Source organism: Polypterus senegalus, chromosome 1 (genome assembly GCF_016835505.1).
Source record: "Polypterus senegalus isolate Bchr_013 chromosome 1, ASM1683550v1, whole genome shotgun sequence".
Taxonomy (NCBI): Eukaryota; Metazoa; Chordata; class Cladistia; order Polypteriformes; family Polypteridae; genus Polypterus; species Polypterus senegalus.
Genome location: NC_053154.1, coordinates 198,375,427 through 198,400,168, shown reverse-complemented (window position 1 = coordinate 198,400,168; position 24,742 = coordinate 198,375,427). Strand labels below are relative to the sequence as shown.

Below are 24,742 nucleotides of genomic sequence, written 5' to 3'. Positions count from 1 at the left end.
ATTGAGTGTAGATTGATGGGCAAAAATGGCAAATTCATTTATTTAAAATTAAATATACAACACAATAAAGTACAGAAAGTGAAGGAGTCTGAATACTTTTTGACTCTGTTGTACTTCTGTGACAGACAGCATGGCATTAATATGAGTTCACTCCCAATCTCCAGTCCCCTTCCATAGTGAGGCAAAATATCTGTGAAATCCCTGATCACCTCTTTAATGATGCTTAACACTTTGTATGTTTTATGGCATAATCTATCTTTTTTGAATCATTCAAGTTGGATTGTTGGCTGGGGAATGGAGAAGAAAAAATAAAAATGCAAAAAAATCATCCTTCAAGGACAGTACATGATTCATGAAATATTATGTAATACTGTGATACTTTATAATTCTCTTTAAGAGTAGGAAATGTAGAAATTTTAGAAAATGAAGTGTATGTTTATTGTAAGAATTTAAAATAATGGAATAAAATATCATGCCAACTTTCCTCCCCGGGGGAGGCAAACTGCCTATCAGAAACAAAATTAAAGTCTTAACAGTGTCACCCACACATTATGAGCCATTGGACAATATTAAACTGTATCTCTGTCTGTCATCTATAGATATTTCAGAATATCACATTGATTAATATTTTCAGTACTGAGTTATTCATTGGGTAGATAAGTTGGCTAGGTGACATTAAGATTACATTCAGAGCCCTGTTACCAATGTTGAAATCAAATACCACAGAATACCTGTATGTCTCTGTATTAATTTCTGAGAAATCCAAGATGTTCAGGATATGCTTGTCTAATGTCCCACTGCATTTGTGGTACTCACTCTCTCAAACTCGGCCACTATCTGCTTTAGAGACTCATTTAATCTTCCGCATTCTGATCCAACAAAAGAGTATTTTTCTGCAGTTATATGGTCAGAATGCTGAATGTAGATCTTTTATAACATTATTATTTAGATGCAGATGGTATTACACACAAAATTAAATTGAACATATATAAGTAATATATATGAATAAATGTAAAAGGAAAATGTTGGAACATTAATCATATTGCAACATCACATGATTTTTCTTTCACAAAACAACAGTTCACAATATCATGTTTTTGCACTAAATTTTATTTTCTTTTTTGAATAGTAAGCAAGGAAGTCAATGATTATGCATGTGTTAGATTTTCACATATAATAAGTGACTAGTGCCTTAATGTTTCTTGTCATGGAGGCATGATGAAGATACCTCAGTAATGTCTCTGACAAGCAAAATATAATCTTGATACAAGTCAATAAAAGCTGTTTTCCTAGATTATATTTAAAGCCAAATAGACTGATTATTAAGATGTTTAAAATTTACTTATGACTTAATTACATGCTACCATATTTATTTAATTTTAGTATATCTGCAACAGGTTAACAACATTATTTTTAAAATGTAATGTGCAGATAACATTGTGTTTCTCTGTCTGTGAATGCCTATGTACCACATGAGTAATTTAAAATTAGAAATGGTAACACTTAAGTTTAAAATTATTACATTTTTAACGACTTCTTGTCCAGGTGTGGTTTCTGACTTTTACCTAAAACGCAGGCATGATAATGAATGTAATCTATGAATTTTTAATTTACTTTGCAAATACTAGTCAGGATAAATGCTCTCTCTGTTGGTTTAAGTGCCATTTTCTGTACTCACCAAGGCTGGCCATTTGCCACTTTTACCAGACTTTATAAAGCCAGATGCCCATCCTAATGCCAGGTCATAGGGGTGTGAATCAGAATAAATTGGCATGATATCTATTCTGAAAGCATATCCAATATTATTTATAACAAATTTTGTCTTATGTTGTTCTGTATTCATGCAACATATATTCCATCAGTTAAACAATAGTCAGATAATAAAAGTTCATTGTGATACCAAAAATGCTCATGTTAGCTTATTTGGCATCAAAAAAGTGTTGCAGTGTAAATGTATGTGTGCGTATGAAAAGAGAGTATGCGCATATCGATGTGTGACTGACTGTGTGCTGTAATGGACTGACTTCTTATCCAGGTTTGCATGCTCCATTTCTCTGTCAATGCAACACTTTCTTGCAAAAACGAGTTTAAAGAAAGGATTTCAGAAAATATGTTATAAAACATGTCATTAAGCACAATATAACATACACACATACATATTATTAAACTCATTTAATGTAATTCAGGTTCACAGGGGCTCTTTATTAAACAGCACTGGATACAAGGTAGGAACCAGCCTTGGATGGGCGATAGTCATTGCAGAACCAATTTATATACACACCCACACTCACAAGGGGCCAATTTGAAATTACCCATTAATCAAGAGCTCACATCTTTGGAAGAAATAACAGAGGAAAACCCATTTATATACCGGAAAATGTGCAGACTGCACCTGGACAATGGCCAGACACTGTAGTCAAAGTTTTTATGCTGGTTCTGTAAGTTGACAGCATTATCCATTGTGCCAAAAGCAAGGATAAGATAAAAAAAAAATAGTAAAAAAAAATTACACAATAATAAGGATTGGAAGGAGTCAAAAATAAAAGAGTAAAAATAATTGCTTTGGAATGGAAAACAAACTGCACGTATTGGGTACTGTTTTATTAAATTAGTCCAAATAGCAAATGAACTATAGTATAAACCCAAGATATTTCATGTTTTGTCAGCTCAACTTCATTTGATTTGTTAATACACATTCCATTTTTGCATTTCAGGCCTACAACGCATTAAAAAAAAATTGGGATGATAAAGTGTTCACCACTTTGTAACATTGCAATTCCTTTTTACAACACTTAAGACATCTTGACACTGAGGATACCGATGAAATATTTCGGGTATTATTTTATCCCATTCTTTCTGCAAACACACGTCTTTAGGAGTGAAACAATACAGGGTTATTGTTGCACTTTTTGTTTCAAAATTCTCCACATTTTCTCTATTGGAGACAGTCCAGTACCCATATCCTCTTCTGCAGCCATCCCTTTGTAATGTATGCAGAATGTGGTTTTGCATTGTCTTTTTGAAAAAGGCATGGGTGTCCCTGGAAAAGATGCTGCCTTAAACACAGAAAATGTTGCTCTAAAATCTCAGTGTACTTTTCTGAATTATTGCTGCCATCACAGAAGTATAAATTAACATTGCTAAGAGCACTGACACAACCCCATACCATGACAGACCCTGGTTTTTGGACTTGTTGCTGATGGTCCTTTTCATCTTTGGTCTGGGGCACACAGCGTCCATTTCTAACAGCGAAGTGTGGTGGTTCATCCCAGATGCCTCTGAGCCCAGAGAAGTTGTTGCCGTTTATGGACATGATTAACATAAGGATTCTATTTTACACAGTAAAGTTTTAAGTGGCATTTGTAAATGTAACTCTGTATTGTGGTGCCTGACAAAGGTTTGACAAAAGTAATCCCTTGCCAATATGGTTATATTAGGTATTAATGAGTGAGTTCTTGATACTGTGCAATCTGAGAGATCAGAGATCATGGGTGTTCAGCTTAGGCATGCGCCCTTGCCCTTTATGCACTGAAATTCCTCCTGATTCCTTGAATCATTTAATGCTGTTATGCACTGCAGAGGGAGAAATATGTTAATCCCTTCCAGTCTTTCTTTGAGGAACATTATTTTTAAACATTTTAATAATTTTCTCACACATTTGTTTACAAACTGGAGATCCACTGCCCATCTTTACACCTGAAAGACTCAGCCTTTCGCGGATACTGCTTTTATACCAAATCATAATTATAGTCACCTGTTGACATCACCTGTTTAAAATAGCATCATTATTTAATTATTTTACCTTATTGCTGGTCTAAATTTGGAATGTATTACAGGCCTGAAATGCAGAACTGGATGTATATTTACAAATGAAATTAAGTTGACCAAACAAAACATGAAATATCTTTGGTTCATACTGTCTGCAATGAAATAAAAGTAAAAAGTAAAGTGTCAGTCTGTCTGCTTTTTATGAACAGGCAACTAGAGTAGTGGATAAAAGCTAAGACTACAACATAATTTACTGAGATTTAAAAAAAACATTGATGCAGTTCTGCAATGAGTAAGAATTCAGAAACCATTGATATCAGTGGTAGATTCCAAAGCTGCATTTTAAGGTGAGTAATTGGCCAAAGATAAAGAATAGTGGCCTGGGTTCACTTCCAGAGTGCTCCCTGCATGGAGTTTGCATGTTCTCCCTGTGTCTGCGTGGGTTTCCTCCAGGTGCTCCGGTTTCCTCCCACAGTCCAAATCCCTGCCTAGGATTTGTTCCTGCCTTGCGCCCTGTGTTGGCTGGGATTGGCTCCAGTAGACCCCTGTGAGCCTGTGTTAGGATATAGTGGGTTGGAAAATGACTGACAGACTAAAGATACACATTAACAGGAGAATTCCTTGCATAGGGTGAGGTCATTATTGCATTCCCTTGGGATCTGTCATTGGAATGTAACTTTCCATTATTGACATAAACCGTGATATAGTAAGTTAATTTATGAAATTTGCAGATTAAGTCAACTGGTTTTATTGTAATAAAATCCATAAACAGTACTGCAACATACAGTGGCACAAAATAACATTCCCCAGGGCCACAGCACAAGTGCAAAGCAGGTAAAGAACTTTAATATAATAAATATATTAATAAATCTATAGTAATAACTATTGTAACAAATACTCTGCATATAAATAAGTTACTAGGAACAGATCTGTGGGAAGGTGTAGAAGCTGTTACACAACCTGACAGAACTGGTTTGGATGATATAGTGCCTTTACCAGATGGAAGTGGGACAAAGAGACCATGAGAGTGGTTGGAACAGTCCTTCACAATGCTATATTGGCTTTGCAGATGCAACGATATATAAAGTTATCCTTAATAGAGGGCAAAGAGGTGATCTTGCCTGCTGAGTGAAGTATCCATTGAAGGACCTTATGGTCAGAGACACTGCAGTTCCTAAACCAGACAGGAATGCAGCTAGTCATAGCACCCTCAATGGTGCCTCTGTAGAGCATTGTGAGAATGGGGGGAGGTAGGATTGTCTTCCTGACCCACTGAAGGAAGTGGAGATGGTGCTGTGCCTTCTTAGCTATGAAGATGGTGTTAATTGACCAAGTAAGGTCTACTGCCAGGTTCACACCATTTAATTTAGTGCTCTTGACCAATTCCACAGCAGAGCTCTTGATGCGGAGTGGAGTCTGGACAGTAACAACCTGTTTTGTCTTGTCTACTTTAAGAGGCAGATTGTTGCACTTGCACCAATCTGCCAATCACCATATTTCCATTTTGTAAGCTGAGGTCCACCTCCATTATAATGTCTGCAAACTTAATTATGGTTTTAGAGTTGTATGCAGCTTCAATGTACACATTACATTAAAGTTGGAAAGACAGCACATATAAGGAAATAGCAGCAGCAATTCAGAAAGATTGAAACATTTTATTTTAACTATACAAACACAACTGTAAATGCACTATAATATAGAAAACTAAATCACTACACGCATGCTAAATTAATATTAATTATAAATGACAATGGCATACAGTAAGCAACCTTTGAAAAGGATTGTGAGGTTTACATGGTCACAACAATTTTAACGTTCTGGCAATGCATAGTTTCAATTAAACAGAGAAAACATTAGATTAAAGTGTAAAAAAAGTTTAATATAAATCAAGGGATTTTGGTCTTAAACCATGTACTTCACTAATGAGACTACATCTGAAGTACTGTGTGCTTTTTTGCCTACGGTGTAACACAAAAAGTCTTGGGAGCTCTTGAAGCTTTTTAGAAATTAAGGCATCCCTTGACCAAAAGTACAGGCTCAGGAAATTAAACATCTTTAATCTTGAACCAAAGGACCAAATCCAATTCTTCACATTTCTAAAAGACACAGTTAACTTCAAAAAGCAAGTTCAATAGAACCTTTAAATTTAAAACAGTTAATTTACTTGAGATGCCAGTGTAAATCCAGGAAAAGCTTCTTCACATTAACCTGTGCAATAGGTAAACCAGTTCAGAGCATTGTAGTTAAACCAAAAACTTTTACAACTTTTAAATGATCAAGTATAATGGGACAGCTTTGAAATTACCTAACTATATGCTCTTGATGAACTGAATGACCACCTTTTTTTGGTCAAAAGTTTCACTCTCTTAAACACAAATTATCATACTTAAAGATAATATAGCCAAATAATACGCGGTAGATCTTTCGAACTTTGGAATCTAATTCAATTCTATTGGTGCATCATACACAATACCAAAATTATTAAAGGTGTTGCTAAAATTTAAGTTGTGCAAATAATGTAAGAATTGTCTGCCCACACTCATCAATGCTTATAACTGGTAAGTAAATCTGTCCGTGCAAGTATGCGCAATCCCGACTGTGTGAGCAAATGAGCGAGCGACTGAGCATGCAAGCGGGCGCGCGCCCGAGCGATCCGACGATGACGTCTCGGCATGTCATTGGCCGCCAGATCTTTCTATAAAGCCTCCCTCACAGAGGCCGGTCTTTCACTATCTGGAGTTTCAGAGCTTCTCACCAGTGAGGGCTGACAGGAACACCTAAACAGAGTAAGTGTAATCAAAATGTAGACGTGTAGTATCACAGAATTCCCCAAGCAGATGGAAAGCAAAGCGCTTCTCTGGGGTTCTGACAGCAACGAGCTCCTTCCTTAGCGGCGGCGTATCGAAGCCGTGTTGTGTGAAGTCGACGTCCATGTCGGTTTCTCATGAGCGCAGCGCTGAACTGCTTACGTGGACTTTGTGATGGTATGCAGTCGTGATTCTCGAACTAGAACTGAAGTTGAGAACGGTCGCGTGTCTGAAGCAGTTGATGACCGGCTAGTATTTATTTCAGTACAACGTACTCGTGCCGAGTTCGTTGTTTATACAATTTTTATGTTAATTCGACAACTTTGAGATTTTTTTTCCTACGTGGTTTACCACCCAGATTGTGTTGTTACTGCGCATGCTCAGGGCCCAAGTTTTTGTGAAGTTTTTTTTGAAGTTTAGTATATTTTGTTCTTGATGTTTTAAACGCGTATACTGGGGCTGGGCATCCTTTCATATAGTGGATGTTTGAGATTTAGAATTCTGGAATATTGCCCTTCGTTGTATTTGTGACTTTAGAGACGGTACCAGTTGCAGCCGAAAGTAACCGCACAAATCAGAGCGATTTCATATGGTGCAAGTTTAATGACGTGGCCACCTTCAATGTCGTTTTGATTATCACACCTGACCTTAACTTATGCATTAGAAATTTCTAAACTATCATTCTCCATTTTTTTTCAGTTGAAACCATAGACGTAGACCACTAGTTCATTGAGACTCCTCTTGTGTGAAGACTGACACCTTTTATACATATGTTTATTTTTGTGGCGAGGGGTGTACTGCAGTTCTTTGTAAGTGGATTAGGCAGCAAGTGGATGTGCTGAGCTGGCACTCTGCACATTTAAAGGGACAGCGGTTTTAGTTCATTCTCCGTTTGGATGGTGCATGCATAGCTTGCCATTGACACCCGTTGAGGAAACCTATATCCAGTTGGCAAGTTTATAGTGCTGTTACCACCCTTGCTTACCATCTTAGCACTACTTGGGTGGTGCACTTTTTTGTGGTTGAATTAATCTCTTTCAAGGTGTATTAACTTAGTCCATCCTCCACTTTACATAATTATTCAGTCTTTGACTTAAGTTGTGTCTATGTAATTTTAATTAGTAGTGTCCAACAATGTGTGCAAAATTTGTACACATGCATGAGATTTTTGCTTGTAGGAGAATGCATCATTCCAGGCAAACATGATACATGTAACATGTGATAAGTGAAATTTAGTTCATAGTGAGTGGACAATCCTAATTCTGCTATTGAGGCAGATGTCCCCAAATATCTCTGCGTTTTAGATATTAATCTAATATGGGCTGCAAGATCAGTTTTGTAGTCCATTTTGTACTAATTTATGTACTTGTAGCAAACATTCAGATGCAGAATGAATGCTGAGTTTGACGCAAGGTCCATGTTTGACTAATACTTGCTCATTTTGCCACTGGAGTTGAGATTTTTTTTTTTTTTTTTTTTAAAGAATGGGGAAAATATACATTTTATTTGTTTTTTTTTTATGCTACAGACATGGCTGGGTTTCAGACATCTATCCTTCCCAATGCAATTTAACAGAGATTGGTAGAATTATGCCTGCCTAGTGCACTGGTATACGTTATCAATAAATCTTGTCCCTGGTTTAACATGGATTGCTATTTGTTTTGAATCTGAATATTTAGAAAGCACAGCAATATGCTAAAATGTGTATGATTTGTGTGCCTTCCTGTGCAGTATTGCCTGTGAGGAGTGGACTACTTTGATAAGCTAACATCCTGCACATGAAATTTTACTAAATCTAGTAAGTCCCAGTTGATTTCTCCAATTGTTCAGATACTAAGTTTTATATCTTGCACATTGTCTTTTTTGGAAAGTAGTGGTAAACTTCAAATAAGGAGAATGAAGTCCACGTTTATGGTATGCTTTTAACATTTATTTACATTTGCAGCCTCTAACGCCACCAGATGTGAGGCATTCCTTTAGTTGAGGTAGCTGTCTGCTGTTAACCAAGTAACATTGGCAATGTAAAAAAAATCCATTAATTTGTTATGCCATTTTATTTTAATTTCATCTCCTTAATCACGTTGTAATCCACCGATTTAATTCTCCCCTTTTTCAAATTTTTTCTTTAGGTGGGTAAGTCAAAATGCTAATGACTCAAAAGAGAAATTGTACAATAATGAAGTAGCCCATTTTTTCTATTTTAATTACGTTTAAAAGATCTGAGGGGTTATGGTGTTTGTTTGTTGTAGTACACATTTTCTTGGGGAAGTTAAATGGATACTTCAGGTATGACAGAGTCGTAGCATTACCATTGGCAGCAAAAGTTTTAAAATTGGCTAAGTTAAGCAGGTAGTACAGTGTAGTTTTAAGTGTTGAGATTTTAAGTCAGAAGGTTTCCTGATCATTGCCAGTGTTTGGTTCACCGCATCTATGCCCCAATTGCAATCTCAATGTACATGTATGTCATTGGCAAGCCATACTCCATTTTGAGATCCTAAGATTATCAGAATGTTATTCTAAGAAAAACTGAGACTTCAATTTTCAGATGCAAAATTTAAGAGATTTCAAAACTGAAGTAATGTTTTTAGTGTGACTTGCTGTATACAGTTTAAGTTGTCTTTAAATTTGATATCTTAAAATCAGAGGTCAATTTAAGGTCTTAAAGTGTATTTGAGATTTTTAAAATGTATATCTGCAGTACAAACATATCTTAAACACTTCCAGGTATCTTAAGAGGTGAACTACATTTTAAGAAATTCTGAATTCATTAAGATCTCAATGTTTCTTGCCATTTGTTAATATTGACCTTGTAAGTAGCTGGCAGCTTTATTTTAAATAAAATGTAAAATGCGTTTACTCGGCTAGAGTTTCATGCCACACCAATCCCTTAGTATTAGAAGTACTGTGGTTCACTTTACATCACAGGCAGGCATTTGGTACTTGTTAGGAATTCCTAACCAGCCCTAGAACTCTTACCAGATCCTGAAAAAGCAAGCGAAGAGCTGCCAGAGCCAACAACCTTAAGTGTTTGGCTTGTTAAGGTGTGATCCTGTGGCATTGCATTGTGTAAGTTTTTTCTGTAATCTATTTATGTATGCATATTAATTAGGAATTAAAAATAACATTGCCTTTATGTGTATTGTAATCCTGCATGTACCAAAACGTGAATTTCCTTTGCTGCCTGTTAAATTTGTCCTGACGCTGCTTCAGTTTGATGTTTGTCCCAGGAGCCAGTAGATGGAGTGTGGATGTCAAGTCCTGTTTGCAGAATATCTATTACCTTAAAAATATGAAAGCAATTCAAGTGTTACTTTTGTGCATGGTTTTAGGTGATATTTTCATAGGAGTTTAGGAGAGGCCAAAGAGTGCCACATAAAAGGGTGAACAGTAGTAGTGAAACAAATGGTAATGTAAATTCTAACCCAAAGTTTAAGTTCTGAAGTAAAATAAGTAGCCCATTTAATTCTAGAAGTATTGCATAAATTAATGAGTTGGAGTTGTATGTAGCTGATCATAATTCTATTATAGCAATAACAGAAACCTGGTTTAATAAAGATGGGGATGAATAAAAATGGCTAAATATTGTTTAGAAAGGATTATACAATTCTGTTAGACTTGCTGTTTATGCAAGTTGGGTGACAAGCCTCATCTTAATGATGTCTGGATTCTTCTGGAAAAGCATTAGGGAAAAGATGCCTTGTTTTAGGAACATACAATATTTTCCAATGCAGACCATAATTTCAGAGTGTTTTTATTATTAAAAAAATGTTTACGGGGGATATTATAGTTATGGGGGACTTTACCTACTTGAATATTAATGCGGCTATCCTCTCAATTAGAGTATGAGAGTAGGAGTTTTTAAACTTTATTTATTTTTAAATGTTAAAGCACCAGCATGGGATGAGGGAGGTCTATGTAGATTCAGCATGTTGTAATCACCATGAATTCTGTTCTGGTTTAGGGATGGTTGCGCCTCTAGGATTTAAGTGACATAAATGCAGTTCTCAGTGCAATGACTGAAACTTTCAATCAAACTTTGTTAGGGAGAATTTTGAACAAATGTGGAACAGTCTAAAAGAGAAACAGAGGTGATAAGTGTAGAAACAGTCAAGGAGAAGTGGAACAGGTTTAAAAATGTATTGCATATAATGCAGGACCAATGCATCCTAAAATTTGGAACAAACTTGGCAGTGGGTTAATAAGGAGTTGAAAATGAAGCTGCAAGAAACAAAGTTAAATGCTTTATAAGGTGTAAAAGACTAAACACCAGTGGTAACTATGGGGATTGAGAGCAACCCTGAAGAATATTAGGGACTCTGAAAGTCTGTTAGGGAGGAATATTGCAGGTGACTTGTTTTTGGTAGTAAAATGACAGTCAAGGAAGACTAACTGTATGTGGAATACTAAAGGGGAATTTAAAATATATATACTGTGAACTACCAAATGCTCTACATGTGAGGAAGTGGATAACCTCCAAGCAGCAATTGGGACTACTAAGGAGGTACTGAAAGATTTGGAAATTGTAGAGGGAGAAGTACATCTTGGATTAAATAAGTTGAAGTGAAACAAATCACAAGGGTCAGGTAACCTCCAAGTGATTTTGGAGATTTAGTGATAGATACTTTAATCTCCAAGGGGAAATTCATACTCCAGCAGCATCATACTGATAAAAACAATATTAAAGAGTGATAAAAATGCAGTGCAAGTTAAAAAATGCAAGGTTGAGCATGCAAGACAGGTATAACTGACAATAACATTGTATAATGTTAATGTTTACCCCCCACCCCTGGGTGGAATTGAAGTGTCGCATAGTGTGGGGGAGGAAAGATCTCAGTCTGTCGCTGAAGCTGCTCCTCTGTCTGGAGGTAACTGTTCAGTGAATGCAGTGGATTCTCAATGATTGACAGGAGCCTGCTCCACACCCGTCAATCAATCAACATTTATTTATATAGCACATATTCGTACAAAAAAATGTAGCTCAAAGTGCTTTACAAAATGAATAGAGAAATAGAAGACACAATAAAAGATAAACATAAGTCAACATTAATTAACATAGAATAAGAGTAAGGTCCGATGGCCAGGGTGGACAGAAAAAAACAAAAAAAACTCCAAAGGCTGGAGAGAAAAAAAAAATCTTTAGGGGTTCCAGACCAAGAGACCGCCCAGTCCCCTCTGGGCAATCTACCTAACATAAGTCAAACAGTCCTCTTTTGTATTTAGGGTTTTCATGGAAGGACCTGATGATGGTCACGTAGACTTCTGGCTTTCAGTCCATCAATGTTGGTGCATCATGATGCTTTGAGTAGGTGGTGGTGGCGCAGGCCGCCACCACAAAGAAACCGGAAAAAGAAACGGAAGAGAGAGTAGGGGTCAGTATGGATTTTGGAGCCACTGTGAATAATTATTATGAAGAATTGAACATACAGAGTATCAGTATTAAGTTAAAGTGAAGTTATAAAAAGGCCATGTTAAAGTAATGTGTTTTCAGCAGTGTTTTAAAGTGCTCTACTGTATTTGCCTGGCGAATTCCTATTGGCAGGCTATTCCAGGTTTTGGGTGCATAACAGCAGAAGGCCACCTCACCACTTCTTTTAAGTTTAGCTTTTGGAATTATAAGGAGACACTCATTTGAAGATCTAAGGTTACGATTTGGAATATAACGCGTCAGGCATTCCGATATATAAGATGGAGTGAGATTATTTAAGGCTTTATAAACCATAAGCAGTATTTTAAAGTCAATCCTGAATGACACAGGTAATCAGTGTAGTGCCACAGATGTCAAACTGTCCGGTATGGACATAATTATGGGTATATAGTCTTCTGTAAAATTTGCATCAAGTATTTCTGCCCTGGAGAAACTTGGAAAAACTGGAAAATGGCAAATTATCTTGTTATAAAAGGGTGATCTGGCAGATCCACGTAACTATACTGTAGGCCACTAAGCTTAACATGCATCACAGGTAAATGAATGGAAAGAATTAAGGAAAAAATTGAGCAATACATGGCACAAACAGGAGTTTTATGTTAAGTTAGCATCACCTCAGGTGAGGGAGGTTGTTTTACGAACATGTATTTGATAAGTAGCGCTGTTAGAGGCTGGGCATCAAACTGAAAGTGGGAGTTCAAGGTGTTAGTGTATAGACAAGTGCAGAATTGACTAAACGCAGGCTGCAGAAGGTTATGGTATGAGTAATCTTAATCAGAACTGGGTAAGTAAAGATTGTCTTTTTCAGGGATCAGTGTTAGTGCTGTTGCTGTTTTGCATAGGAATACAAAAGTTTAAGTTGGCATATTATCTGCTGAGTCATTAGAGGTCTTTGGACAGTATACAGGCTTGGGTAGATTTGTGGCAGTTGAACTGTAAGTAAATGTAAAGTATTACATGTACAAATTTTTAAAAATGTGCAGGGAAGGTCAGAAAACAAAGTGCACCTTATGTGAAGGATTTTAGGAAGTGGTGTTGTAGACTTGACACAGTGTTCAAAAGCCTGATAAGGAGGCTAATGGAACATTGGGTTACATAGCACAGTGTCTAAAATAAAAGTCCAAGAAGGTTATGCTGAAACTAATGTACTGGTGAAGCCTCCTCTGGAGTATTGTGTACAGTTTTGGTATCCAAGCTACAAAAAGATACAGCAGTGCAGGAAGAGATGAGCCCTTTCATTTTAAGCACAAGGATATTAAGAGGTGACTTGAAGCTTATCAAACTATGAAAGGAATTGTACATTGTATTGACTTTGTTATAGTTTACTTTTTTTTTTTAAAACTATAAAAATTAAATTGTGTATTTTCTTGGGTACGAGGTGACTTAAATGGAAACTTGAAGCTAAACAGTCTGAAGTGCAAATTGTTTAGGCTTTGCTTGTTTGTATTTTCTTTAAGTTCTGAGCTGCAGAGGCTACATATAGCTTTGCTTTTTTCCAGTCGTTCTTTACCAACACATTTGAATCCTTAAGTCCACACATCCAAGTGTCAAAGATGCTGATTTGAGTTAAAAAGGCTTACTATTTTATATAAAGTTTGTTGAAAGGTTTAAGAGGCGCATTAGCATCATCTACGGGATCAGATGCCAAAAGCAAAGATAAGAAAAAATCTGCATACAGTAATTGCACAGGATAGAGATTCATGAGGTCGATGTTGACTTTAAAAATTGATCAAATCATTTAAATGAAAAATGATTAATCCAAAAATTTATATTTTTACTCGGGCCAATCATCATGTTTAACATTTTTTTTTTTTTTTTTTAAATTTAATCATCTTCCCAAAAATGGCCACAGAAGATAATGCAACGCAAACAAATATTTAATGCCGTTCTTATATTTTCAGAGTCTCGGGAACCCTAGAAAAGTCTGTCTTTCTTTTTAGACTAAAGTGTCAGTCTGTTGTGAAATTTCCAGTCTCTGGCAGTTTTTGGAGAGTGTAGGCGTTACATCATACAAGTATAGCTGAATTCTAAGTCGGTGCTCCACCATGCATCTGTGTGTAGATACTGTACTGTTTGTGCTCCTCAGTTTTTTTGGCAATGAACAAGAAAGTGAGATGTCATCAATTTATGCTGAAAATGCCAGATCTTGTCTCTGTTCTGCTGTGTTCTCCTGCTGGTCTTCGATAAATCTCCTCTCCAAAGACAATTTTGCCATCTATAGCTTTATTTCCAAACTTTTGGTATAAAACTGCCATAATTCAAACAGAATTTAGTCGCGTCTTTCATCTACAGTAAGAGTACTAGATGCATTTGATGTGCATGGTAAGAGATACAATGTCACTATTTAATGAGCAGTTTTGCAATTTGTTTGCACCCATGCTGTCCTTGAACTCTACTGTTTGACTGTGTTTTTGCTATAATTTGACACTTTGTTCTTTTATAGACAGAAGCTGGCAGGTTGACAGACGGGAAGATTTACAGGACGGATTATCTGGTAAATGACCATTTAGCTGGTAAGAGTAAAACTTTTTGTTTTTGGCTTTTCTGTTCCATGTGAGAATATAACTTTTAAATGGAGGCACTATACATGCCCTCTAGAGAATGAGCCTAATTGAAGTAGGCAGAATCCCCACCCCAACCCTCCTTCTCTAGAGTCACTTGCATACATGTTAGCTGCCTATTTGTTGGATTTTTTTTCCCTCCCCTGGAAACTCAACATGTTTTTGTAATAACAGATGCATGGGGATTTAGGGTTAGCTGGGAAATCCTCTTAGCAATCTCTCTATATTTAGAAACACCCTTTCTGACAGTACATCTAGCTTATGGCAGCCTGAGTTAGTGTCTTTTGCAGAAGTTGCTTTTATGTTTTAAAATGCAAAAGAGATGTATAATATCTCTCTCACACACACACACACACACACACACACACACTGGTGGGCTAGCGTCCTGGGATTGGCTCCAGCAGACCCCCCTGACCCTGTAGTTTGGATATAGCAGGTTGGATAATGGATGGGGATAGATGTATTAAAAGATAAGCTAGCTAGCAGTGTTTGTTGATTGTGGGCTATTAACAATGATACTTTGTCAAGCTTAAACTTGAGAAACTTTCACTAAAAGTAATCTAGCTACATTGCAAGAGAAGAAATTTAAGCATATATCAATGCATAGTTTTGGAATATGTGGTGTGTAAATGGGCACTTTTATAAACCGATGCTCTAGCCGGTTGTGGTAGATGTACCTTGCAGCAATGACCTGTACAGAGTTAAATTCTCTCCTCTCTCAGTGGCACACTTGGACTCCGTGTAGAGTGGGATTTCGACCATGAGCTCCGTCGCCGTGCTTACACAGGAAAGCTTTATTGAACATCGTAGTGGTCTTCTGCCAGAGCAGCAGTGCGGTAAGTATTCACACTAACAGCCAAAACTTGTTCACTTTCAGAATTCCATATCAAATACTCCGCATTTTACCCAAGTTTGGGTATGTGTAAATGCTATTAATATCTTAATCTGTTTTACTGTGATACAGTGAAATTTAATTGCTTCTGTACTATACCTGTCCAAAATACTTCAAAAATTTTGCCAAGAGATTTGATAAAACTTTCAACTTAACAGGAATTTTCTCAAGGTTTAGTTGACTTTGGTGTGGGATTAAAAAAAAAAAGTTTCCCAATGAGTGTCAATCAACCTGGTGTTTAAGTGTTCCCAGCTCAAGAATCTGAGTTTAGTCCCCACTGCAAAATTTATTATAGAATACTAGGCATGAAACTTAACTGTTTGATCTTTATACTCTTCTTCTTTCAGCTGCTCCCGTGAGGATTTATCACAGCAGATCATCTTTTTCCATATCTTTCTGTCCTCTGCATCTTTTCCTGTTGCACCCATCACCTCATGTCCTCTCTTACCTCTTAGACCTTCCTCTTTTCCTCTTACCTGGCAGCTCTGTCCTTAACATCTTTCTCCCAATATACTCGTCATCTCTCCTTGACACATGTCCAAACCAATGCAATCTTGCCTCTCTGACTTTGTCTCCCAACAGTCCAACTTGAGCTGACCCTCTAATGTACTCATTTCTAATTCTATCCATCCTCCTCACACCCAGTGCAAATCTTAGCATCTTTAATTCTGCTACCTCCAGCTCTGTCTCCTGCTTTCTGGTCAGTGCCACTGTCTCCAACCCATATAACATCGCTGGTCTCGCTACCATCCTGTAGACCTTCCCTTTCAGTCTTGCTGATACCCGTCTGTCACACATTACCCCTGAAACTTATCCACCCATTCCACCCTGCCTGCACTCTTTTCACCTCTCCCACATTCCCCATTACTCTGTACTGTTGATCCCAATTATTTAAACTTGTCCACCTTTGCCAACTCTACTCCTTGCATCCTCACCATTCCACTGACCTCCCTCATTTGCACACACATTCTGTCTTGTTCCATCTGACCTTCATTCCTCTCCTCTCCAGAGCATATCTCCTCAGGGTTGGTTGTCATACAGTGTTAGCTTTTATTTTACACTATCTATCCAACCTTCTATTTAACTAGTTCGTTCCAGCTGATTATAAGCAACCCATCAGTTATAATTCTGTCATCATCATGCCTCATTGTAGTTATGGTGTGTTGTGGTATTAGTAGGTGTATGCCATATATCTTTTGGACTCTGCCAAAAGGTGATTTGTTTCAGTTGAGATTTTGATTTTTTTTTTTTTTTGGTCTGAAAAGGCCAATATAGAACTGTCTAACTAATCCCCAGGCATATGTTTGCCCTGTTCTGATTTGAGTAATGGCTTCCTTTGTGCCGCTGTTCCATACAGGCCAGTGTCCTGCAGAGCTGTTAATATGGTAAACTGGACTACCTTTTTTTTTTTTCCCTCTCCCCAACCCCTGTTGATCACTAGTTCCTTCAAAGTGATTGTTGGCCTGTCTGTGGCTTCTCTTATGTTTGCACAGAGTGTTCTAGGGATATCTTTCTCAATAGCCTCTGGGTGGTTTAATATACTGTAGCTTCAACTTTTTGGTTGGCTGTCTTTGTGGCCTGAATGGAGCAGAAATCCCTACTATAATACACCTGTAACAGTTTTTATTTTAAGGTTTAAGTCATAAGTAATTTATTTGTAGGTTATGGGGGATTTTAGGATTTTGATGAGGTCTTTTTATTCCTGCCCTTAAACCCAGTGAACCCCTGAAATTGCAGTTTTGGAATTATTGGTCCTCAAACATTGTCTGCAACTGGTACATGGTTATAGTTGATATATTTTGCCAAACAGTGTTAGCACATGTCTGCAGTGTGCTGGTGACCCTCTCCTTTGCTTACAGTTCCATTCATGGTGGTATGGAAAGCAAAGGAAACTAAATTTGGTGTTTGGCTGGCTGTGACCTAAGGCCTTCTGAAAATGCACCTAACAAACATCCGTGTGTTTGGTAATGCAAAATGTCCTTTTATGTATGTAAAAATGCTTCCACGTTAAAATAGTCTGAAAATTTTAGACTGATGAATATAAAAGGGAGGCAGTCAAATTTAAAATGCGGTTGAAGCTGCTGAAAAATCTTGTACCATTCAAAAAGGATCATAAGGAAACATTGCAGACAAATTCAATAGCTCTAACCTTAGGAGAAAGGTGAAAATCGTTAGGAGGCAAATGCTGCATGGGACAAACTGTACTATCAAATTTAAATTTAAATCTTTTTTTTGTTTTTGCAAATCTTTGTCTTGACTTGCAGCAATCTGTGTAGACATGATCAAGCACATAGAACCCAATTTTTCTTTTCAACTGAATTAAGATTTTTGAAATTTACTTGCAAGCTACTTTTGATGTAGATGACTCTGCTGCATATACAGTGCATCTGGAAAGTATTCACAGCGCCTCACTTTTTCCACATTTTATATTAGTCTTATTCCAAAATGGATTAAATTCATTTTTTTCCCTCATAATTCTACACACAAAACCCCATAATGACACTGAAAAAAGTTTATTTGAGATTTTTGTAAATTTATTAAAAATAAAAAGACTGAGAGCACATGTACAGAAGTATTCACAGCCTTTGCCATGAAGCTCACAATTGAGCTCAGGTGCATCCTGTTTCCCCTGATCATCCTTGAGATGTTTCTGCAGCTTAATTGGAGTCCACCTGTGGTAAATCCAGTTGATTGGACATGATTTGGAAAGGCACACACTTGTCCATATGAGGTTTCACAGTTGACAGTTCATGTCAGAGCACAAACCAAGCATGAAGTCAAAGGAATTGTCTGTAGACCTCCGAGACAGGATTGTCTCGGCACAAATCTGGGGAAGGTTACAGAAAAATTTCTGCTGCTTTGAAGGCCCCAATGAGCCCAGTGGCCTCCAGCATCCATAAGTGGAAGAAGTTCGAAACCACCAGGACTCTTCCTTGAGCTGGCCGGCCATCTACACTGAGCGATCTGGGGGAGAAGAGCCTTAGTCAGGGAGGTGACCAAGAATCTGATGCTCGCTCTGTCAGAGCTCCAGAGGTCCTCTGTGGAGAGAGGAGAACCTTCCAGAAGGACCTCCATCTCTGCAGCAATTCACCAATCGGGCCTGTATGGTAGAGTGGCCAGTTGGAAGCCACTCCTTAGTAAAAGGCATATGGCAGCCCACCTGGAGTTTGCCAAAAGGCACCTAAAGGACTCTAAGACCATGAGAAACAAAATTCTCTGGTCTGAGACAAAGATTGAAGTCTTTGGTGTGAATGCCAGGCGTCGCGTTTTGGAGGAAACCAGGCACCGCTCATCACCAGGCCAATACCATCCCTACAGTGAAGCATGGTGGTGGCAGCATCATGCTGTGGGGATGTTTTTCAGCGGCAGGAACTGGGAGACTAGTCAGGATAAAAGGAAAGATGACTGCAGCAATGTACAGAGACATCCTGGATGAAAACCTTCTCCAGAGCGCTCTTGACCTCGGACTGGGGTGACGGTTCATCTTTAAGCAGGACAACGACCCTAAGCCCACAGCCAAGATATCAAAGGAGTGGCTTCAGGACAGCTCAATGTCCTTGAGTGGCTCAGCCAGAGCCCACACTTGAATCAGATTGAACATCTCTGGAGAGATCTTAAAATGGCTGTGCACCAACGCTTCCCATCCAACTTGATGGAGCTTGAGAGGTGCTGCAAAGAGTAATGGGCGAAACTGACCAAAGATAGGTGTGCCAAGCTTGTGGAATCATATTCAGAAAGACTTGAGGCTGTAATTGCTGCCAAAGGTACATCGACAAAGTATTGAGCAAAGGCTGTGAATACTTATGTACATGTGATTTCTGTTTTTTTTTTTTTTTTTTTTTTAATAAATTTGCAAAAAATTCAAGTAAACTTTTTTCACGTTGTCGTCATGGGGTGTTGTGTGTAGAATTCTGAGGAAAAAATTAATTTAATCCATTTTGGATTAAGGCTGTAACAACAATGTGGAAAAAGGGATGTACTGTGAATACTTTCTGGATGCACTGTATATCTGTGGCATGTTACAATACCAGCTTGTGTTCCTTTTTCCCATTATGTTGTGAGAAACCTACAAATAACCAAGATTATGCTTTTAACTACTGTATATTTCTTCACAGTAGTGTTGATGCTAGAACAAATATTAACAGGGGCAACATTGGATTTTTATATAATGGTGGGTATCAATATGTAATAGTGCAATTACGGCACAAATACTATGAGATTCATAACATGTAGGATATGGCCAAGTGCTTATTTGGCAGACTAGGGCAAACCAAACCTCATTCCACACCATGCAGTGCCAACCAGTTTGCACTGTTGCTCAGTGAGACCAATAATAAAACTGTTCATAGTGACCAAATGCATGAGCCCAATTCAAACTGAAAACCCAATGCACGTCACTGAAAATACTGTTTTATTGCAATGGAAAATTATAAAACCAAAAAAAAATTGCTGACAAAGCTACTGAAATCGTTTAATGCATTGTTCGCCGAATAATCCTAGTGAAATTGTTCACCTTAAAGGGGGAAAAAGCTGCACTAAGATTTATACCTGGTACTTTCCAGGTTAACATACATGCGGTATAAAAGCAAATGTTAAACCACTTGGCTCACAATTACAGAAACCTCTACAGCAGATATATGTGAAATAGAAATCCCTTTTTCCTTTGATTGGTAGTTTGAGCTTGTGGGGAGCTCTGGTTGCCATAGCCCTCTAAAACACCCCAAACCCCCCCTAATTGCATAAACAATACTATTACAGAAACATACCCTAAACCTGTCAAAGAACAGTAAAGCATGAAGTATTTTTACAGATTCAATTAAAGGATATTTTGCTGTTAGTCAAGAGTCCTGTACAAACTCTGGATGTGTCTGCTGGAACAGAACTCCTTCATAACCCAATACCCACCTGTATTTTACCAGTTAAGGTTGTTTCTGCCACTTGGTCTTTAACTTTATTCATGGTGAATATAGTATGGGGTATAATTGTGTTCAGGTCATCTTCATGGTTGGTGTAGAGTGTTTTTAAATCTGTGTATAAAGCAGTGTTACAAATTTTTTTTGACCTTGGGTTTGAGTGCTAAACTTATTTTTAAACTCTATAAATTCTAGCAGTTTTAATGTTTCTCGGCTAATAAAGCCATCAAAGGTACAACTGGAAATATGAACCTTGTTGTGAATTAGAGGTGTGGGGCTATACATTTAAGTATAAAAATGCTTAATAGCATTATCAGAAGCACTTCAACCTTGGTCAGTTGTGAATATTAATTAAATAAAAAATTGTATCTATGCACAACGAGTTTTACTAAACAGGTTAATTTTTCCTTGCATTTCAGGCTAGATCTCTAACCATACATGCATTCCTTTTGCTTGTGGATGGCTGTACCTGCCACATTCAGTTCTACTTTTAGAAGCACACGGAAACTATATTGCTCATTGAAGCTGACTCCTTGCAGCTTCAGTTTGTCAGGTCTTATTGGACTTTGGCAAATTTTACCTGACAATTCATAATTGTGCTGTTAAGATTAAACTTTTCCTAGCCAGACCTGGTATGAAGTTGAGATTTTACCCTAAACTGTGAGGACATGGAATCTTTGTTGTCATGTGGGTGACTTGGTGCGAAGAGTTCTGGTTCGAAAAGGGTGAAAATCTATAGGGTATTTATATAGCAGGTAGTACAGAGTGAAAACAATATATGGAGTGCTTTTTTAGGAAGGCCAATAAGTGGAGTTCATCTATAGAAATGTACTGGTGATGCATATTTGAGATCCATCAGATATTTAATAGTACACCATTTAATTTTTTTTTTTGCATACTGGAGGACCCCTTTAAACGACGTTGGACTAGACAGTTTGAAGAATGAAGCATTTGCTAAACTGGGCCACAAGCCCAAATACCTATAACATTAGCTTCCTGGAAACTTACTTACATTTTTTTTTTTTTTTTTTAATTTTAACTGCCTTGTAGCTAATGCAGGTGTGTCTGCTGGCTCAGATGATGAAGGGTCCCTTCCTACATACAAGGAGGCTTTTCCACCTCTTCCTGAGAAAGTTGCATCCCCAGATGGATCTCAGGACACTACCAATGTCTGGACAAAGATTCGACCTATTAAATCCTCTGTTATAACCCAGGTAAAAACTAATGCTTTATTAATCTGCATATTATGTTTTTTTGTGTGTAGAATGAGGTAGCAAGTGCAACTTGTCTTGTGCATCATGTGTACAATTTACATTGTGGTATATGGACAATCTCCATGTTGCCAGTTTTGGGCAGTACGTGAAGTGGAGGTGAGGTGGCTTATAACCTTTTTTTTTTTAAAAACTTGAACTGCTCATAGTTTGTATATTTAGATTTTTCCCTTTGCACAGGATTTGTGGTGTGTTTTTGTCACTGAAAGCAGAATAAGTACTTTTTGTCAGCCAGTCCTTTCCGTGAATGGTTAAGGGAATCTTGTTTAGATGCCAAACTTTAAGATTGGTAAACTTCTCTTGAGAGTAGCTCAAATGGGATGAGAAGTGTCATCACGCTCTTTATCAAACTCTATTAATAAGAACTCTGCTGCTCCTACAAGGAACTGACTGATAGGCTGAGCAGCTGATTCTGTACATCAGAGATCTCGAACTCCAGTTCTGAAGGGCTGCAGGTTTTCATTCTAACTCTTTTCTTAATTAGTGACCTGTTTTTTGCTGGTACTACTTTTGAATTAATTTTTAATTGACTTAAGATTTTGTTCCCTGGAATTTGTCATTCCTCTGAATTGCTTTTTGTTTCCTTTTAAACAAATGTTCGATGAGTGAGCCAACTAAGTCGGGGCCCTCCAACTCTAATGAAATTCACTCCAACCAGTTGCTTAATTAGGCACAGTCTTGTTAATGAAACTTATTAATTCCATGACTTGTTGCTGCTTTCATTGAGCAAAAGCATACATTTTCAAAATATTTTTTTTTCTATACTTTTCTAAGTGCACTGTTAATGTTTTGGGGACCTGAGCAAATCAACATTTGAGACCTCCACCACTTTTTTTTTTTTTTAGATATTGTATAATGGTCACTGTTTGCTGGTCATGTGTTTTTTTGGTTCATTTTGTATCTGTTTGGCTGCTATTTAAGGGAAAAAACAATTATTGGGTCTGACTCTTAAAGAGCAAGTCAATTACAATTGATTCAAAAAGTTAATTGGCAGCAAGATCACTAAAGGTTAGAATGAAAACCTACAGTCTCTGTGGCCTTCCAGGACTGGTGTTTGCGATCTCTGCCTTATCTGCACCCAACACAACTATGCTTGTTGCAGCAGTGACTCGGAATCCTGCTTTACCTGTATGATGTCACAGCTACACTCCCTCCATATCTTCCATTGCCAATTTTGGTCTAAAAAAAATTAAACTGAGATTTTCATTTCTTTTAAAAGGAGATTCGTTTAACATGATCTATGAATGTTTGGGTCCATAAAAAGCGGTATACTGAATTTTCATTACTTCATTTTCTATAATGGATTTAACCTATTCACTTTTTACATGTGTCATAAGGAGATGCATTTCTTTCAGTCTTTTCTAAATTATATATATTTTTTTTTTTTTTAAATTGGCAGGTATTCCATGTACCTCTGGAGGAGCGCAAGTACAAAGATATGAACCAGTTTGGGGAAGGAGACCAAGCAAAGATCTGTGTGGACATCATGCACAAAACTGGAGCCCATTTAGAGCTTTCCCTTGCTAAAGATCAAGGCCTTTCCATCATGGTGTCTGGGAAGCTGGAAGCTGTCATGAAGGCCCGAAAAGAAATAGTTTCTCGGTTACAGACTCAGGTAAACAGTTATGCTTTTCCAGATTTTTGTAAAGTGATGAACGCTTTGCAAGAGCAAAATATGTAGGGGGCTGAGGTTAAACTTAATGTTTATAATGGTGCCTTTCTCATGCGCAAGACACTTAAAGACAGTAACAAATGTGTGACAGATTATGATGCACAGGTGTGATCCAAAAGTAGGTGGTACAAGGGAGATGGATCAGGAGAATGTGCACCATGGAAAGTAGGATAAATGGGGAATTGAATCATGTAATGATGAGTCTGCTGAGGTAATTTGTGCAACTGGAACAATTTTAAGAATGACTAGCTAATGAGGCATTGTTTTTGGATGTGATGGACATCTGTCCAACAGAGAAGCCCTATACAGTATATAAATTAAAGTGCAGTCCTCCAACACCAGATGTTGCATATGGTTGAATAGTGTTGAGTATTTTTGGTATTCAGTAACGTGTAACTCAATATTTCAGTATTCTCTGCTGCCATAATTCTTTAGTTGTCTATTCAGTGTTTAAGAATTATTTCCTACTTTGTGCAGGCATCTGCAACGGTGGCAATTCCTAAAGAGCATCACCGCTTTATTATTGGGAAGTTTGGAGAGAAGCTGCAGGAGCTAGAGTTAAAAACTGCAACCAAGATCCAGATTCCACGGCCTGATGATACCAGTAACCAAATTAAGATATCTGGCACCAAAGAAGGCATTGAAAAAGCCAAGCACGAAATTCTCTTGATCTCCGCAGAGCAGGTAACTTTTTTTTTTTTTTTTCTTGGACTAATCCTAGATTAAATCTAATACAATTTGACTTTTATACATGACCGTGTCATTTTTGGTGTGTGGTTTTCCACTAAACTATACAACTGTCTAAACTTGTCCCTTTTTTTTAAATCCGTTTCATTCTTTACTTTTAAACCAGCGGTTCTGTACCACCCTTGAGAATTGGGAGTGCTTCAAAGTATACTACCATTAATTCACTTTAGGTTAAGATTCTAGCTTTCATCCAATAAATTACTGAAGGTAATTTTTCTCATCCACTCCCCAATATTGTGAGCCTTTGGCTAACAAGGTATTAGAGGTTTTGTGGGTTTGTCTCAATTTTTCATATTTACATCTATTTGTATTTATTAAAAACTTTATATATATATATATATATATATATATATATATATATATATATATATATATATATATATATATATATATATATATATATATATATATATATATATATATATATATATATATATATATATATATATATATAATCAAACCAATACAGTTAAGAGCTTAAAGGGTTTCCCCCAGGGTGGAAATAAAATTTTATTGCCTATAGAGGATCTCGGCATAGTGCTTATGAACAACTGTTCTTTAAACTACCCGATTTCTTACCTTGCGTAAATACTAAATGTTTTTTGTGGGTTTTTTTTTTTGGATTCAAGCTGGGATCCTCTCCACATTTAACATTTTGAGTAGTGAGCTGCTGCTATTATATAATG

General features: G+C 37.2%; 1 protein-coding gene across 2 annotated transcripts in view; it reads left to right on the top strand.

Moving 5' to 3' along the window:
• Positions 1-6,466: 6,466 nt before the first annotated feature.
• Positions 6,467-24,742, top strand: part of hdlbpa (high density lipoprotein binding protein a) — a 51,801-nt gene continuing 33,525 nt past the window's right edge. For both annotated transcript variants that reach the window (XM_039766602.1, XM_039766611.1), the window contains exons 1-6: positions 6,467-6,554; positions 14,444-14,513; positions 15,284-15,397; positions 21,417-21,580; positions 23,037-23,252; positions 23,787-23,993. In XM_039766602.1, the coding sequence (XP_039622536.1) occupies positions 15,322-15,397; positions 21,417-21,580; positions 23,037-23,252; positions 23,787-23,993 (663 nt within the window). In that variant the 5' untranslated portion in view covers positions 6,467-6,554; positions 14,444-14,513; positions 15,284-15,321. The remainder of the gene's footprint in view (positions 6,555-14,443; positions 14,514-15,283; positions 15,398-21,416; positions 21,581-23,036; positions 23,253-23,786; positions 23,994-24,742) is intronic.